General features: G+C 43.5%; 1 protein-coding gene across 6 annotated transcripts in view; it reads right to left on the bottom strand.

Moving 5' to 3' along the window:
- Positions 1 to 1,670: 1,670 nt before the first annotated feature.
- The window catches only part of LOC117369417 (protein diaphanous homolog 3-like), a 157,707-nt gene continuing 139,525 nt past the window's right edge, over positions 1,671 to 19,852 (bottom strand). For 3 of the 6 annotated variants that reach the window (XM_033963953.1, XM_033963956.1, XM_033963958.1), the window contains one exon: positions 14,425 to 14,671. In XM_033963953.1, the coding sequence (XP_033819844.1) occupies positions 14,546 to 14,671 (126 nt within the window). In that variant the 3' untranslated portion in view covers positions 14,425 to 14,545. Of the gene's footprint in view, positions 1,835 to 14,424; positions 14,672 to 19,852 lie in introns of those variants that run through there. The other 3 variants (XM_033963955.1, XM_033963957.1, XM_033963954.1) reach the window with 3 other exon arrangements.

Genomic DNA, 19,852 nt, shown 5'->3' with positions numbered 1-19,852 from the left:
GTGTGTGTGTCTTTCTCTACTTGTGCAGTGTTTTTTTTATTTTTTTCAAATCTGTCTCTCTTGCCCCCTGTTCTTCTGTGTGTGTTTGAGTGCCACCTTCTCATTGTGTGTGTGTGTGTGTGTGTGATGTCAGGGGTCTTTTGGGGGAATAGTCCTATTCTCTCACTTACCTTTTTTTTTTTTTTTTTTGATCGCACAGTAATTGCAAGCCGGCACAGAATAGTTGTTATGAATTAAACCGGCAGAGTATGGAGTATGAAATCGGCAAAGTAGTAAATAGGCACAGAGTGACTTGTGGAAGATAAACCGCCACTGGACACTCGATTAAAAGCGAAGTTACCGCGCACCGAACGTGCACACACGTGCACGGAAAATTGTTATGGCACGTAGAACGTGAATGTTGTAACCCCGACGGAAAGTGTAGAAGTAAAGTTGTTTGCATTTTGAAATGAACACAACAGTTTGTAAAAGCATTATAGGATCAAGGAGCAAGGCAGAAGTTAAAACAGGAAAACCTTGGCATAATTATTAGTAAGTTTATAGTTGCCACAGCGGCTCCTCTCACGATCCCCGCAGGCGGGGATCGTGAGAGGAGCCTCCGCCGCATCTTTGAACTTATAAATACAATCGGTGCGCGAGTGTGTTCTTACAGGGAACGATGGCGGCGGCGGCAGCAGTGCAATACATTAAGGGAGCACTGGTGTGTGAGTGTGTTCTTACAGGGAACAATGGCGGCGGCGGCGGTGCAATACATTAAGGGAGCACTGGTGCGCGAGTGTGTTCTTACAGGGAATGATGGCGGCGGCGGCGGTGAAATACATTAACACTGTCAGTTGTCCGATCTCAGGCTTTATCCAAGACCAATACATTAAGGGATTTTCTTTGTATGGCAAGACTCTTGCGCATGCGCACCCCTATCTGCGGTGCCTACAGCTCACAGAAAACGGACGCACGCGATGGGAGTGCGCATGCGCGGCCTAGTGTTTTATTATATTAGATAAGATGTGTGCAGCCTTTTTCTGGTAATGTCGTCTTTTTTTTTTTCTGTGATTTAGTATAATGTGAAACTAGGTGCAGATTTTCATCCACTTATGAGGATTTAGTCATCCCTACCGTCTAATCGCCTTTTCCACCACACATAGTTCCAGGCAAAAGGCTGATACACTAAGCTGTTTCTTGCTATAGGAGACAAGCCTTTGCAAATCATGTCTTAAGCCTTCAAAAGTTACCCTTCAGTATCATCATTCTCAATCAGTAGAAAACAAGATTCTTGTTGCCAAGGGAAGCCACAAGTGCGAGTGCCAGGAGCCCTTAATTCAGGCAGCTAAACCTCTATGCAGGGCATTATGGAACTCATTCCAATTCTTTGACTCATTCCTAGTCTGGAGAAATGGTATACCAGATCTTTTCACCCTTGGAGCAGAACCTTAGATCTACCTCACAGCAATAATCCAGTTGATGAGGTTGTAAATAATTTACCAATGAAAATATATATCAAGTGCACAAAATGCTGTATAAAACCAGTAAGTATAAATAAATATAAGTGAAGTGCTCAGTCACCAACCGATCTGTGCAAAAAGTACTATTAGAAGTATAAGCACCGGTTGTAAACAGGGACCATCATACCTTTAATCTTCCATACATAAACAATTATAATAAAAAAAAAAAAATAGAAAAATCACTTATCTCTGAATAAATCTGAGGAAGGTAGCAAAGTATTGGATCCAGCGCTTGTATGAAATCTCAATCTCTATTAGAAACCCCCCCCGTGTTTGAATCTCCCATCGCCTCCCTTCGACTCGAGTTTCGCGCTAGCGTCGTCAGGAAGGGGGCACTGTGAACAAAAAAGTTTAAACTTAAAACTAAACAAAAAATAAACCAAAAGGTAAATCTTTAAACACTACGGTTCAAACCTGAGTCAACTAAACAGTTTTAATCACAATCTCATAGCTGTTAATCATCACTTATATTTATTAATACTTACTGGTGTTATAAAGCATTTTGTGCACTTGACATATATTTTTTCTTCAACTTGTGGAGTATTTTCATTGATTATATTTTAACACAAGTAATTGCTAATTAGCTCCTTATTTTTAGAGTGTAAATAATTTACTGCAGGCTGATTCTGTGGTACATTGCGCAACTGGGACAATGTTATTTTTTCCTTTGCTGACGGGAGATGCAGCATGATTCAATATAGCAAAACACAGCAATGGCTAAACCTCTTTTTCATCCAAGTATCAATATTTAGTCCCTGTTTTCCCTTCAGGTAATTTTGTAGGCCCTGCAGGGGATCTCATAGATACTGTGCCATTTTAAATTTTTGCTACTAGGTCTATGCCTCTAGACAGGGCAAAATAGGACTAATACGGAGCAATGCCCAAGGAGAAAATTCTATAAAGGACACCAAATGTTAGACATCAAGATGGAGAATATTGTTTTGAAGAGAAGAGTCTTCAGTTTTTTCTTAAATTTGAGATAACAGGGTTCGGTTTTGATAGCTATTGGGAGGCTGTTCCAGGTCTTTGTGCCAATGTAGGTGATAACTGTGTCAAATGTGCGCTTGTATTTTATTCCTTTAGGAGATGGAAGGATAGGAAGGAGTTTCTTGATGTTTCTGGTTGAGTTGGATAAAGAATTGGTGAAAAGGTTTATGAGAGGTACAGCTGAGTGTCATAAAAGGGAGGCTAAAATGGATTTGGGCAAATCCACTGCTTTTTCTAAGATAATCAGCATAAAATATGTTTTACTCTGGGATTTTACCAGCTACTTGTGACCTGGATTGACCAGTACTGGAAGCAGGCATCTGTCCCAGTTAGGGAACTCTTATGTTCTTATATTCTCAGAAGTCTATGAACAATTGTTGAGGCTGACTTGCAATAACTAATTGCTTATTTCTGAGATAAGAAGCATGAAATCTGTATTACCCTTTTGAGATCTTGCCAGGAACTTGCAACCTGAATTGTCCACTGTTGGAAACAGGATACTGGGCTTGATGGAGCATCAGTCTGTCCCAGTATGGCAAGGCTTATATACTAATCTACTCTCTAAAGAGACCACAAGGACTGATCAAACTTTATGTGGCCAAGTAAAATTGCTCCCTCCACCCCCCCCCCACCCCGAAAGATTCAGAATAACGATACACCTATGGAGAGCCCACCTAGATCATGACCCCCAAGTGTGGATATGGGATTAGATTCAATAAATCAAGTTTATTAAAACATTCTTTTCTGCCTATTTGGAGAAACCTAGGTGGCTTACAATTAAAATTTAAATGGAGAAGTGATGAGAAAAAGACATACGGTGGACATGACTGTTTCCAAAAGTGGCCAACCCAGGTCCCATGTACCTAGATAGATCCCAAGATATGCTGCTTATCCTAAGAATAAGCAGTGGATTTCCCCAAGCCATCTCAATAATGGCTTATGGACTTATCTTTTAGGACATTATCCAAACCTTTTTAAAGCCCCGCTAAGCTAATTTGAGTAGTGATTCACGCGCGTGTGCTGCGCTCTGCGCCAAGAGGTGCTTAGGAGTAATGGCAATCACACATATATTACCAGTTCAATATTATAATTTATCTATAATAAAACGCTAAGCGCGCATGCGCACTCTTAACGCCATGTTACCTGATCTGTAGTTCCGTGGCCGGCAGAGTGCGCATGCACGCTTACCACGCATCTCTCTGTCTCGCAGCAGGCTTGCTGGCTCTGTTCAGACAAAGTTCATTTTTTTTGTTCAAAGCCCCCGCCACAGCTCCTCTATCGAACTTCACCAGAGTCGGCGAAGACTTCCGACTCTGGCGGGGATCGAGAGAGGAGACGCAGCATCGGCTTTGAATTAAAAAATGAACTTTGGCTGGCCGGAGCCGGCAAGCCCGCTGCGAGACAAAGACATGGCTCCCTTACTGCCCCCCCTTCCCTTCCCACGGTCCCGACTACAAACCTGCCGATTCCAGCAGCGTGTGCAGCACGCAGATTCTTATAGACAAGTAAGTGTTTTGTATGTTATTCAGTGGGGAATAGGGAGCCAGTGAAATTTCTTTAGTAATGGAGTGGTGTGATTATATTTTCTGACATTGTGTATCAATCTGATGGTGGTATTTTGGATGATTTGAAGTCTGCATAGCTCTTTATTTGTGATGCCTGCAAAAAGGGAATTACCGTAGTCCAGGGGTGTCCAATGTCGGTCCTCGAGGGCCGCAATCCAGTCGGGTTTTCAGGATTTCCCCAATGAATATGCATTGAAAGCAGTGCATGCAAATAGATCTCATGCATATTCATTGGGGAAATCCTGAAAACCCGACTGGACTGCGGCCCTCGAGGACCGACATTGGACACCCCTGCCGTAGTCTATCTGTTGAATTACTGAGTGGATTAAGATATTGAGAGCTGGGGGAAACATCAATGAGCGGATCAATCTGATCTGCCAAAGTCTGAAAAAACATCTTTTAACTACCTCAGACATATGTGCAGAGAATGAGAGTTGTGAATCTAAGATAACACCTAGAATGTGTGTAGGAGTTGAACATAAGAATAGCCTTACTGGGTCAGACCAATGATCCATCAAGCCCAGTAGCCCATTTTCAAGGTGGCCAATCCAGGTTACTAGTACCTGGCCAAAACCCATAAAGCAGCAACATTCTATGCAGAATTCCCAGAGTAGCAAGATTCTAGAATCCCAAAGAGTAGCAACATTCCATGCTATCGATCCAGGGCAAGCAGAGGCATACAAAATGAATTGGTGTGTTATTTAGTAAGATTGGAGTTGGAAGGTTGAATTGAGCTTTAGGGTCAAATAAAATGGCTTTAGACCATGGTACCCCAATGGTGCCCAAATTTAGGTGCCGAAAAAATACACCATGAGTTGGGTGCCATTTATTGAATAACATATAGCGCTGAGATCTGTGCCCAGCTCTGGGCATGAGGATTTACACCAACTGAAACCTGGTGTAAATCCTTGCATGTACATTAGGCTCCTATCCTCTGAATTCTAATAATACATACATCTTTAGTGAACACCCCTGACCTGCCCATGTCCTTCCCATGGCCAGGTCCCCTTTTCAGTCATGTGCTATTATGTTTATTATTATGATGATTATTAAAATTTTTGACTGCACTTCGGTTTAGCAGTAGCCTGGTTTACAAATAATAAAAAGAGAAAGGAATGCCATTAAAACATAGAACAGAAAATCCAATAATTAAAATTAATTAAAGTCTAAATAGACTAAATAGTTGCCAAACAGAGGACTCTATAAACTTTGCGCACACATCTTTATAGAATAGTGATTAGCAAGATGCATGAACAAATCCAAATTGTTGCCACTTAACACTAATAATTGATTGATAGCGCCCAGTTGGTGCTAACTGGCTCATTACTCAATTAAACTGCACACACAAATTGGATGCGTTCCCAAATTTCTGCATACAAATTTGCTGTCTCACTAGAGTGGTTCAAAAAAAATTAATTAACACATTTTGTTTGTTCACAAGGCTAATTTTATTCTTTTATATAAAAATGAAAGGACACCTAAAAAGTGTACAAGCCTACAAAACTGGGACTCAAAAAACCGCAGCTGTGAATGCACGTTGAACGCGAATACACGCATCAATCCATACTGAAGAAATCTCTACCTGGAATTTGCACAAAAGATATTTTAAAAGACCCCTGATGCAGGCTTTTGGCTGAAACACTGGCAGTGTCAGGACTTCTATCAATAAAGAATTTTTCGGTCCCAGTTTTGTAGGCTTGCACACTCTTTGTGTCCATTGGTTTATTGTTGATCCCTTTATTTCTATTGTTGCTGATATAAAAATGAAAAGCACACACAATTTTACTTAAAACAAATAAAAGTTTAGGGGTTGTCCCACTTCACTGTTTTTAAAAACTACTGCTTAGCTTAACAGTATATTGTAATTCTTATGCACTTGACAAATAATCAATGGTCTATGACATAAGAGCTACCTTTGATGCAGAAAGAAACTTCTTGCGGTGGTTGGCCATGAGTTGAAGAACAAATTGCTTCTGTTCTTCATCTTTTGTCAAAGTTTTGTTTTATTTTTCAATGAGGCTTATCCCTCGTTCTGCTGCATCATTAACAACAGTCAGTTTGGATGCCCGATTCCAAAGTTCCTTGAAAACTGGATAGTCAGTCCACTCTGTGGGATGTTTCTTCAGGAATATTTTTGCTTTTGTTTATCTTCCAATCAAGAGACCAAAAAAATGGCTATGTTCTCTGTGTTACAAGACTTTCAAAAGTCACAGGTTCTGTTTCATCTGTACGCAGAAGATGTCGTGGAATGTCTGACAATGTTGGACGCTGTAAGTTTTGCGCCATTCGTAGCTTTGAGGTAAGTGCACAGACAGAAATCATAGATGTCTGGAAATGGCTGTCAGCGCTTTATTTGTAACAGTTTTATTTATGTAGTTTCTTCAACTTCCTAATACAAGAGTCTATGCATTGTGTCAGTATCCTGACTCGATCACATACCGCCATTGCTGACTTGAACACCAACTTTTAGCTTTCCGGTAACGGTTTTCCTTCATCATAGTGATAAAAATTGATCAGTCGAAGAACATCCGGTCCACCTGGCAGTCTAGCTGTTGACAGCTGACAGACTGACTTCCCAAGGAGCCAGTTTTCGGGTGCAGGTCGCAAACTAGATGATACCATGCAAACTAATTATGTGCAATCACCTACATACACAACACACAAGGAAGCACTGCATGCTGGGGTAACCTCTAAATAATGTCTAATCAAGCTGAAATTTGACACATAAGCCATACCAATTGGACAAAAATAAGCCTTGTGGAGACAAGATTTGCAAGGTCAATTTTTTTGCATACTTACCATGAACCACTCTACTGTTCAACCCACAGTTTGGGAGCTCTGGAATAGTTTCCAAACCCATCCCAAGTTGTAGTCACTGGGCTCAAGAATAAGGCGTGAGTGGTTTGCTTCCTATCCCAGCCAGCACAGCAGGATAATAAGTTGGAGTCCCATTCCAAGTTTCCGAGTTTATTAAAAAAATTTCTGCCCCTCCCTTGGAGAGACCTTCAGGGCAGTTTACAATCTAAAACAAATTATAATAACATTACATTCTATAAATCAATGAACCAACATAATACTTAAAATCAAGGTTCAGGGGACAGAAATACACAAATTTATAGCAAAGGAAGGAAAGAAAAATAACATTAGGGACTATCTTCTGTTTTCTATGAAATCAGCAGCACGATCCTTTAAACCTGAGAATATTAGGCCATTTTGTAATTGCTTGGTTTTAATTATTTTAAGATATATGTTTAAGGTTGTTTACTGTATGCTATTATTTTATAATGATCTGCCATGTTCTGTTTGTTGATGTATGTCATGTTTTGTTTTAATTACCGTATTTTCGCTCTATAAGATGCACTTTTTCCCCCCCCAAAAGTGGGTGGAAATAAGGGTGGAGCGAACACCCCACACCCCGGTACCTATTTTTAATTCAGCAAGGCAGGCAGGACCCCATCCTCCTCCCTCCCCTCCCGGTACCTTTTTAAAATTCTTGCTGCCTCCGAGTCCTCTTCTTTTGCGGCAGAGCAGCGCACAAGACAGCCTGCCTGGTCCCGCGCTGCTTCCTGCGAGAACTGACAGCTGCCATCAGTTCTTGCGGGAAGCGGCGCGGGACCAGGCAGAGAAAAGATATGTTTTGAGATTTTTTTTTTTAACTTGTCAATAGCCCGCTGCCCCTAGCACTTCTCTGCTCCCTTTCATACTGATCCAAATCATAGGAGAGAGAGGCACTAACAGTAGGGTTAAAGGTCATTCAGGCTGGGGAAGGTGAATGGGAGTAAAGACTGACTTGTGAGGCGGAAGAGCAGCTTAGAAACTGGTGGGGGGGGGGGGAAGGTGAAGGTTCACATAGGATACCTAATATACTTGCACAAGCTGCATTCTCTATAACTCTCCAACTCTGAAGTATTTATGACTCTTTAACTTTCCATCTTTCTAAAGATAAAAGGACAACAGTAATCTGAGAAATGAAAGAAGATTTATAGGCTCCTTCAGGGACATTTCGAAAATGCCTGAGCACAGGAGAGGCAGCATTAGGAAATACTGAAGCATAACTACCTAGTGAGATTCCTTCAGCAGCAACAGGAACAAAAAAGAAGCTTTATTAGGGAGCTGGAACTCCTCAAAGCTCTGAAATATTCTTTTAAAGTGAATCCTCTAAAGAAAATTCAGACACAGGTAAAGATTTCTTACAGATACTGAGAGTTTTATTATTATTTTGACACTGGACCAACCCACAGAGGTGAAAAAGAAGGCGCTCAACTGTTAAAAGGGAATACGGAGAAAGACTGTATTTGAGAGAAAGCAAAACTTCTCCGTTCTATTGAAGAGGCCTAGAAAAAGAAAAGGAAAGGCCATTATCATGACCAGCACGGAAACAGATCAGGGATTCAGGGATCTGACACCGTGGAAATGATAACTGCTTCCAGGGCTAATTTTCACCTGTTTCACATATCAATGAGGAGAATTCACAGTTTGGGCTACAGTGAAAGGTTTTATTTATAGCTCTCAATGTTACATTATTGATGATAACAATTCACTTCTCCGGGACTTTAATTTGATAAATTTATCCACTCCAGGCTTGAAGAAAGATAACGGTGGTGATCTTTATCATGCCTTGAAAACCCTGCTCCTCTCTCCATTCCTTCCTCATCGGTTTTTACAACCGAGCCATCATATATAGCCGGTGTTATGTCTTTTTCTTCATACTCAACCAGCTCGTATATTTCACTGAAGCAGCTCAGCCTCCTGCGACTGAAAGTGCAGGAGGTTTATCTCACAGCTAGTTTCAAAAAAATGTTCTTTGTTCACTTATAACTGTAAGAGCTATTCTTTCTTCTGCTCTTCCTAAGGGAAGCAGAGGGAGAGTTAGTTCACCCAAAAAAAGCAAGCCCCTATCCACATGGGAGAAATAAGCCTTTGGTTACTTTTGAGCCATTAATACCTCATTCTGCTGGTTGTAATGCAGCGTTAATAAATTATGGCCCCCCCTCCCCCTTTATGGCCTTTTCCAAAATTTAGTTCAAAGCAAGTTACAGTTTCAGGTATACAAATTATTCTCCTGCCAAAATGGCCATAACATACAAATAGCCTTTCTGGGTCACACCAATAGTCCATCAAGCCCAGAAGCCCGTTCTCACGGTGGCCAATCCAGGTCACTAGTACCTGGCCAAAACCCAAGGTGTAGCAATATTCCATGCTACCAATACAGGGCAAGCAGTGGCTTCCCCATGTCTTTCTCAATAGCAGACCATGCTTTAACTCCAGGAACTTGTCCAAACCTTTCTTAAAACCAGCTAAACTATCTGCTCTTACCACATCCTCTGGCAACGTGTTCCAGAGCTTAACAATTCTTTCAGTGAAAAAAAAAAATGTCCTCCTATTGGTTTTAAGAGTATTTCCCTGTAACTTCATCGAGTGTCTCCGTCAGTTGTACCTGAAGTAAAGAGGAGTAAAGTGACTTACTCAAGGTTACATCAAACATCACTTGGAGGAGTGGGATTTGAACCCTGGCTTCACAACCCTGCTATCACTCACCATTTAAACAGCTCGTCCACTTCGCTCCTCTACTATGACCTCCATATTTGTTTTCCGTCTCATTTTTAGATCTCACGTATTGCGTGTGCCTTATTCAATCTTGCATAATAGATTTTAACTATCTTCTTTGCATCAGATCAAAAGGAGTAAAGCTTCCAAAATCTCTGCCAGTGACCTAACACTGCTAGATAAGATGGGGCCACAGTTTCCTTTTTCACCAGAAAATCAGAATCTCAGAAATGTTATATCCCAAGCGTCTGGGATTATAGGACATAATAGTTTTGCTATCTGGTTATCTTGTCTGAATTCAGCTAGTAGAGCAAAGGAGATCTTGCAAAATCTCACTCAAGCTGTCCCTAGACTGGAGGTAAAAACACAATAATGTCATTAGAGGTACCTTGGGCTTGTACCATGCAGAATCTTTAATATTCCAAATGTCAAGACAATACTTGCAAATCTGCACTTAAAATATATGGGGCTGATTTACAGCTAAAGAGGCAGAAGCCTTTTCCCTTCATTCTGGTATTTTTTACACCATCTTTCGCAGTTCATATCAAAGCGGTTTAAATAGAGCGTAATAAAAGTCAAGAGAATTATAAATGACAAAGGATATGGCAGGTCATACTAGAGCTAAGATACATTAAAAAAAACAAAAAACCAGTGAGGTCTACTTTCAGTGGGAGATAACTGGGTAAGAATTCTAAGAACTGCCATACTGGGTCAGACCAATGGTCCATTTAGCCCAGTATTTGGTTTCTACAGTGGCCAATGCAGGTCACTGGCAGAATTCGAAAGAGTATGAAGATTCCGGAATCTCAAAGAGTAACGTGATTCCATGCTACCAATCGCAGGACAATAAGCTATAGAATTGCCCCTATATGTACGAATATAACAATGCTGAATATACATACTAATTTATTTAAGAACATAAGCCATACTGGCACAAACTGAAGGTCCGTCAAGCCCAGTATCTTGTTTCCAACAGTGTCCAATTCAGGTCACAAGTACCTGGCAGAACCCCAAAGAGTAGCAGCATTCCAGAGCTGAAATTGTGATGTCATAATGCCTCGATCCACCAATGCTTGAGAGCCAAACTCATCAGTGATGTCATAATGGCTTGATTATCCTATACTTGACTCACATAAGAACATAAGGATTGCTGTACTGGAACAGACCGAAGGTCCATCAAGCCCACTATCCTGTTTCCAACAGTGGCCAATCCAGGTCACAAGTACCTGGCAGAATCCCCAAAGAGTAGCAAGATTCTGGAACCCCAGAGAGTAGCAACATTCCAAGCTTCTGATCCCAGGGCAAGCAGTGGTTTTCCCTATGTTTGTCTCAAAAGCAGATAAGGACTCTTCCTCCAGGAGTTTGTCCAAACCTTTTTTAAACTGCTGTTACCATATCCTCTGGCAATGAGTTCCAGAGCTTAACTAATCACTGAGTGAAAAAAATATTTCCTCCTGTTTGTTTCAAAGGTAGAAGAGGCTCCAGGTGATTCCTGGAATTCCTGTAGTACATAACCAAATAGAGACCACCACAGCATTATACAGATGGTGCCAGGGTAGTCCAGGGTGGAGTCAGATCAGAGTTAGGAGTTACCCAGGCACTGTGAGTTTTCAGACACACATAGCTTTCTAGTTAACCCAAGTTTAAGCAAGGAGGCTGACCTAAACTTAGAAGTACCCGTATAACTCCCAGCAGGCCACTGACTGTTCACATATTCAGCACCAGTATCCAGTTAGTACCAGCACTGAATATCCAGCCACAATATGAGAAAATAGCATACAACAAAATAGAAAGTTGAACAAACCTGGTGATCCGTCAAAAGCGCGCCAGACATTGGCACGCCAACAATCATGCCCCGACATTTACATGCATGCCGCCGCTCTGACCGCTTTCAGGCCTCTGAGGGGGGTGTGGGGGGAACCCTCCAACACACATACAACTCCTTGCCCTCCCATTCAGGGGGTATGTGGGGAGAACCCTCCCAGTACACTTAAGTCACGCTCTCCTCCCGAAGCCCAGCTATTCTGCCCTGAGAAGGGGGGGGGGGATGAGGAGGGGGGAACAGGAAGGCGAGCAGTTGTAAGTGTACTGGGGGGGGATTCCCCCTTCCACACACACCCTCAGAGCACACACGGGAAGGCCTGAGAGCGGTCAGAGCAGCGGCGTGCATTTGTCCTGCGCACAAATATCGGGGCGTGATTGTCGGCGCGCCAATGTCAGCATGAGCAACTTGTCAGGCCTGCTGCTTGTGCTGTCCTGGCTCCCCCTCTGAAATCACTTTTGGGTCGCGGGGCCAGGGAGTGACGTCAAAGGGAAAGCCAACATTGGCATGAGCGGAGGGGTGGGGAGGGGGAAGGAGCAGGGAGTGGAGAGGAGGGCACGGAAGGGTGCCACCACCCCGGGCACCTCCTACCCTCACTAAGCTACTACTGATTGTGTGGTACACTTGAGCACACTCGCACAGACCAGCCATTGACCTTTCTTAAGTAGGCGCCTAACTTTTGCCATGCCAATAAAGGTTTGCCTTAGACATGCCTTTAAGTTGGTGTAGAATTGCCACCATACTGCCACTGAAGCTTTCTTCTGATCATGCCAGCAGTGGCCATGTAGGGGCAGATTCTGTAAATAGCACCCAAAGACAGGTGCTGAAATGATGTGAACAATGCTAATACACTTTAAAGGGCACTCGGTGCAAAATGACCTTCACAGAAATACTATCTTAGTACATGCCAAAGGCTGGTGCAAATTCTCATGCCCGACTTAAAAAAATAACCTTTTATTTACCAAGGAAAGCCCCAGAAGTACCTGATCTCCCAATCAGGCCCATCTCTAGCAGAACCCAATCTCCCCAATCAGACCCCCATTGCGGCACTCAGATATTCTCCCAAGCTTACCCCCATGCAAGGGAGAGCTCCACACGTGAGCAAGAGCCTGACATGTGGCAACCGTCCTATGGGGTAACCCCAGTACCCCACTAGGTCCCAACGAGCTCAAAATACCTACTTCCAGGTTCACCTGGGGTCTCTGATGTCTAGTGGGTTGAATGTAATGTCCGCTCGCTCCTGCCTCATGTCTCAGCACAATCCAATATGGCAGCTGAGACCTCTAGCAGTAGCATAGACCACCCAAAAATAAACTGAAAAGTTTTGACTTGTGCACACTCCTACAAAGTCCAGATATAGGAATGGGGGTGACAGAAATTAACCTATGCACTGAATTTGACAGCTATAACTGAAGCTATATCCACTCAGCCAATCATATCTTCAGGATATGCAATTTATATATTTATAAATTTTCTAACTCATTCAATAACTCCATAATAACTCTCTGACTGGGAGAAGGTGACTAGCGGTGTGCCTCAGGGCTCGGTACTTGGGCCCATCTTATTTAATATTTTCATCAATGACCTGGAAGAAGGAACATCCAGTGAGATCATCAGGTTTGCAGACGACACAAAGCTATGCCGGGCAATCAGATCACAGAAGGATAGCGAGGAACTCCAGAGTGACTTCTGTCAGTTAGTGAAATGGGCAGAGAAATGGCAGATGAAGTTTAATGTGGAAAAGTGCAAAGTAATGCATTTAGGCAGAAAAAACAAGGAACACGAGTATAAAATGTCAGGTGCAACTCTGGGTAAGAGCGAACAAGAAAAGGACCTGGGTGTACTGATAGATAGGACCCTGAAACCATTGGCACAATGCGCGGCAGCGGCAAAGAAAGCAAATAGAATGTTAGGCATGATAAAGAAGGGAATCACGAGTAGATCAGAGAGGGTTATAATGCCGCTTTATAGAGAATGGTCAGACCACACTTGGAATACTGTGTCTAACATTGATATCCCAACCTAAAGAAGGATATAAAACTGCTGGAGAGGGTGCAGAGATGAGCAACAAAGCTGATTAAAGGTATGGAGAACTTGGAATACAAGGAACGACATAGGAGACTGGGATTGTTCTCCCTTGGGAAGAGGAGACTACGAGGGGATATGATCGAGACTTTCAAAATACTGAAAGGAATCGACAAAATAGAGCAGGAAAATAAGTTATTTACAATGTCCAATGTGACACGGACAAGAGGACATGGACTGAAGCTGGGGAGGGACGAGTTCAGGACAAATATCATGAAGTTCTGCTTCACGCAGCGAGTGGTGGACACATAGAATGCTCTCCCAGAGGAGGTTATTGCAGAATCCACCATCCTAGGATTCAAAAGTAAACTAGATGCACATCTCCTTACGAGAGGCATAGAGGGATATGGGTGACTAAAATTACGCCAGGTGTACACCTGGCTGGGCCTCCACGTGTGCGGATCGACGGACTTGATGGACCGAAGGTTTGATCCGGAGATGGTGGTTCTTATGCATAAATACACTGGTGATGCAGCATATGCAAAATGATCTCATGAATATATATGATACAACTGAATCTCCATGCAATTCATTCTGGTGTCCTGAAAACCTGATTGGCTATGAGAAACCCAGGACTGGTTTGGGAAGCCTGGTAGACTAATAAATATTCCAGAGGAAGGCTATCCACAAGAGGGTTCCAGTATTTGTTTAAGTTTATACTGAATATTACTTTCTCATGTCATTAAAAACTAACAGCATGCGATGAAGCTACTAAGCAGTAGATTTAAAACTACCCGGTGAAAATATTTCTTCACACAACATGTAATTAAACTCTGGAATCCGTTGCCGGAGAATGTGGTGAAATCAGTTAGCTCAGCGGGGTTTAAAAAAGGCTTGGATAATTTCCTAAAAGAGAAGTCCATAGGCCATTATTGAGATGGTTGGGGGGAAATCCACTGCTTATTCCTAGGATAAGCAGTGTAAAATCTGTTTTACTACTTGGATCTAGCTAGGTATTTGGGACCTGGGTTGGCCACTGTTGGAAACAGAATACTGGGCTTGATGGACTTTTGGTCTGTCCCAGTATGTTCTTATTAAAATTAGTCTCTCAGGGTCACACCGCCAGCTTGCATCTCCGCATGGATTTTCTTGAAATCTCTGATAAAAGCGGCAATCCATCCAAAGAGTTCTTGTGAATCTTGGCCTTCTGCTTCCCCATACTTCTGCTGTAGATAAACAAGCATTAGTCAATAGACAAACTCCTTTATGTAACAACATTTTATTGAAATGTTTTCAAATACAAAAATGTACAAATAAAGCAATACAATAGAATAAGCTGCATACTCTCAAGTCATATATAATAGAGTCATACGAGGTTACCATTTAAATCCTTACAAAACTCATCTAGAGGGGCCCAGAACCCAGTAAAAACAGCAATATTATTTTGCTTGAAAGCTATTACCGTGTTTACCCGAAAATAATATACTGTTTTATATTAATTTTCAGCCCAAAAAAGGCACTAGGTCTTATTTTCGGGTAGGTCTTATTTAATTTCATGTACAATGATCATCTCTCCCTTCCTCTCCTCCACCCCAATTCTTCCTATTTCCTTTCTCTCCCCATGTGCAGCATCTTTCCTCCCCTCTCACCCATCCCCTTATGCAGTATCTTTCTATCCCTCCCTTCCTCCCATCCCCCTGTGCAAAATCTTTCTATCCCTACCATCCCCCCCACCACCGTGCGCCCCCCTGCCTTATAAATCTATCTTAATGCGTTCCTCAAACCCAGATATCTTGTCACCATCATCATTCAAAAAAATGTTTGATTTTAGGATTGCGTTAGCTATTTATCATATTATCTGTAATTGGAAAGATAATTCTAAGCTTAACTTTCATGAATGGTGGAATCACCTCTGTATCATCAGGAAATATGAAGAAATATTGTGTTTTCCCAAAAATAAGACCTACCCCGAAAATAAGCCCTAGCATGATTTTTGGAGTAGGTCTTAATATAAGCCCTACCCCCCCTCCAAAATAAGCCCTAGTCGCCAGAAGCAGCGCTTCCCCCGCGCGCCCCCATCAAACCTTCCATCTTTCCCTCCCATGTGAACCCCAACCGCGAGCCAAAATACCTGGAAACAAATGGCAGTGGCAGCAGCACAGGCTGTATTCCGGCCTGCCCTTCTCAAGCCCAGCCGTTCTGTGCCGCGTTGCTGATGACATCATTAGTGATACAGCAGAGGAACTCCCGGACGTGAGAAGGGTAGGCCGTGATCGAGCCTTTGCTGCCGACACTGTCGTTTGTTTCCAGGTATTTTGGCTCGCGGTCAGAGTTCGCATGGGAGGGAGAGATGGAAGGTTCAACGTGGGGCGAAGCACTGCTGTTGGCGACTAGAGCTTATTTTGGGGGGTAGGGCTTATATTAAGACCTACTCTGAAAATCATGCTAGGGCCTGAAAACCTGACTGATTAGGCATGTCCCAAGGATTGCATCAAGAATCCCTGGTGTAACCTCTTGTAACAAATAAAATTTGTTTCAGTCTAAGATTATTGTAAAAAAAAAATAAAAATAAAAAAACAAGGCAGGAAGTGAAGAAGCCTGGGGAAGAATTTTCCAGTGTCTTTCAACATGACTTGATTGAACAAAACCTCAACCTTCAGGCCCCTTCACTCCAAATCTGACACTGATCCATCCTCTCTTGACAAAATTTATTTTGCCTCTAGACAGAAGTATTATATTACTGTCTAGGTGTTTGCTGTGTGTTGAAAAGCACAAAAACTGAAGATTATTATTTTAGGAGGTAATTTTCAGCTGCAGCGATGAATGACTTGCCTCCTCTTCTACAAAGCCGCACTGGCGGATACCACGCGGCAACAGCCCCGAAGCCCTTTAAATCTCTATGGGCTTTGGGACCGTTATCGCACGGCAGCTGCTAGCATGGATTTGTAGAAGAGGGGGTTAATTTACATGTCAGTGCTGGCATCACTATACATCCTATATAATAAAACCCTAGCCGCGCATGCGCACTCCAACCTGTGTGTTCCGTTTTCCCTGATCCGTGAGATGTAAGTCTGTGGCGGCAGAAGTGCGCATGCGCGAGTCCCCAGCCTTACAGCACCTAACTACACTTGCGGCAGGACTGGCCGCCAGCGCTGGACTCCCTGCTTTCTTGCGGCAAAAATAACAGTAAATTTTTCGCGATCTGACCCCCCCATCCCTTCCCGACATCTGACCGGCCCCCCCCTTCCCTTCCCGCGGTCCAGACTCCAAACCTGTCCGCAGCACTCTACACATGCTGCTTCAGGGCCTTCTACTGCCCTGATTTGCTCTGCCGCATCTCTGATGATGTCATCAGGGACGTGCCAGAGTAAATCAGGACAGTAGAAGACCACGAAGCAGTGTGTGTAGAGTGCTGCAGGTTTGTCGGGACCGCAGGAAGGGAAGGAGAAGGGGGCAAGGGACTAAGGGAGCTGGACAGACTTCTAGCACCCATTAATGTAACAGGCTAAAATACTAGTATATATATATATATATATGTTTTCCATGAGATGTAGGGCACCTCAGGTAGGAGTGCGCATGCACGCGAATCTCTGTGGTTGGTCGTCGGCGTCTTCTTCGCTCCTCTCCCCGGCACACCCGAACTCCCGTTCAGCCTCCCATCCGACACTCCCTTTGGCTCCCTTAGTCCCTTGCCGCCCCGACAAACGTCCTTACTCCAGCAAGGGCCGCAGCACTCTAAACAGACTACTTCGCGGCCTGCTACTGCCCTGATTTGCCCCCCCCCCCCCCCCCCCCCCCCCCCGATGCGGATGTAGGCCGCCGCGGCTGTCGCCAGTTGCAGGCCGCTACGGCTGTCAGCGGAGCCCGCTTCCAAAAAGGTTCTTTTTCCTGTGCTGGAAGAATGAGCTCTCGCTGGTGTGAAGCCGTGGCCAGCTGAAGGCGCGCAGGGCTGAGGAAAGGAGGGCCCTCCTCCCCTCTCCGTGCGGGAGGAGCTGCCGCGAGCTGCAAGGGGCCAGAAAATTTAAAAGTAAAAACCACCTTCTTTAAGGATGCTTACAACGCTTGAGATGAGACCTAACCAGCAGAGAATGGCAAACACTTCCTTAGAAGCCATCCTACTGTATTCTCCTTCCCCGCCCCCACTTTTTTAAATTTTCAATCTCGATGTATTTTTCACTCCCATGTCCACCCTTCTCCCACTGTTCCAGTTAGTACTTTTCAATTTGTCAACCCACAATCATTTTAATTATAATTTATTTTATTCAATATTACTTTTTTTGTTTCTTTTAAGCATTGGCTTTTTTTTTTTCATTGTAAAAGTATTGTAAACTGTTTAGGTATTGTGAGAGGGAAAGGGCGTGATGCTGGACAGGGGGAGCAGGAAGAGAAGGGGAAAAAAGGAAGGGAGGCCTGCTGGACAGGGGGAGAAGTGCTGATGGACAGGGGGGAAGTATAACAAAAAAGGAAGGGAGGCCTCCTGATAGACAGGGGGAGCAGGAAGAGGTGCTGATGGACAGGGGGGAGGTAAAACAAATGGAGAAGGGCTGCTGCTGAATAAGGGGAGCAGTGAAGGGGTGGTGGTGGATAGCCAAAAGAAAGACAGAAATACAGAAAGTGGCTAAGGAGACAGAGAGACAAAGAAATAAAGACAGACACACACACATATATTCTAGCACCCGTTAATGTAACAGGTTGTAAAGCTAGTATATATATATATATATATATATATATATATATATATATATATATATATATATATATATATATATATATATATATATATAAAAATCAGCAGCGCTGATTATGGGGTTCATTTCCAGAAAAGAAAAACATCCAAAAAATGGCAGGTGGACATTTTTCTCGCAAATAGCTCTTCCAATTTGCTATTTTCAAAACCTACTTTATCGACGGATTTCTATGCTGTTCACCCACACTTTGTCTAAACCTCAAGGGGACATATTAGAGGCATGATATGGGTGGGATTGGGGCGAGCTTATGACCTGGACGTTTTTCGGCCATAATTGAACATTTTAGAATACATCCAGGGCACAATTTGGACATCTGGGGCTAGATCTGTTTTAACAATGAATAAGTGCCACAAAGGTGCCCAAACTGAGCAGATAACCACTGGAGGGATGTAGGCATGACTCCCCACACTCCCCCAGTAGTTACTGACCCCCCCTCCTCCCCTCCAAAGATGGAAATGAAACAGTATATACCTGCCTGTATGACAGCTTCAGATGTTCTGGGCAGTGCTATTAGAGTAGAAAGCAGGTCTCTTGAGTAGCCTAGTGGTCAGTGCAGTGAACTGCAGAGAAGGGGACCCAGGCCCATATCTTACTCTAACTTGTGGTAGACCTAGGGTTACCAGATGTCTGGATTTCCCCAGACATGTCATCCTTTTGAGGACATGTCCGAGGGTCCAGACGGCTTTTCCAAAACCCAGCACTTTGTCCGGATTTGGAAAAGCCTCTTCAAATCACATTGGGCAGGGAGGCAGTCTGCGGATGCCATGCGATGACATTTGATGGAGACTGCCCCAACTTTGTTGGTTGGGCTGAGAACTTTTCAGCAGCCATCATATGCCTAAATTATGTGTATCTGCCCCCCCCTCCCCCTATGAACATCCCAAGCATGAAATACACCTCCAAGCATTTCCGCCCTGTCTATTATGTTGTAGCCAAGGAAGGGAAGCCAACGGATGAGGTGAGTTTTCCCTCAAAGCTAAGCAGGAGTCCTCCAACTGCATTGCATCCAGAAGGGGGCAGTGTTTTAATATTATGTTTTCAATGGCTGGGGAAAGGAAGGTTCCTTGAAGTTTTGAAGAGCTTGCCTGTTGCTCACTATTGAAAATGTGATTACGAAATACCACCCCCTACTGACAGGACTGTAGGTGGAGGACTCCTGCTCAACTTAGAGAGAGCAGTGGACAGGATCACTAAAAACTTATAAGAACATAAGAACATAAGAAATGCCTCTGCTGGGTCAGACCCGAGGTCCATCGTGCCCAGCAGTCCGCTCACGCGGTGGCCCAGCAGGTCCAGGAACTGTGCAGTAATCTTCTATCTATACCCCTCTATCCTCTTTTCCAGTAGGAATTTTTCTAATCCTTTCTTGAACCCCAGTACTGTACTCTGCCCAATCACGTCCTCTGGAAGCTCATTCCAGGTGTCCACCACACGTTGGGTAAAAAAGAACTTCCTAGTATTTGTTTTGAATCTGTCTCCTATCAACTTTTCCGAGTGCCCTCTTGTTCTTTTATTATTCGAAAGTTTGAAGAATCTGTCCCTCTCTACTCTCTCTATGCCCTTCATGATCTTATAAGTCTCTATCATATCCCCTCTAAGTCTCCTCCTCTTCTCCAGGGAAGAGAGACCCAGCTTCTCCAATCTCTCAGCATATGACAG

Source organism: Geotrypetes seraphini, chromosome 11 (assembly GCF_902459505.1).
Source record: "Geotrypetes seraphini chromosome 11, aGeoSer1.1, whole genome shotgun sequence".
NCBI lineage: Eukaryota > Metazoa > Chordata > Amphibia > Gymnophiona > Dermophiidae > Geotrypetes > Geotrypetes seraphini.
Note: the sequence above shows the minus strand (reverse complement) of the source record. Positions and strands in the feature narration are given on the sequence as shown.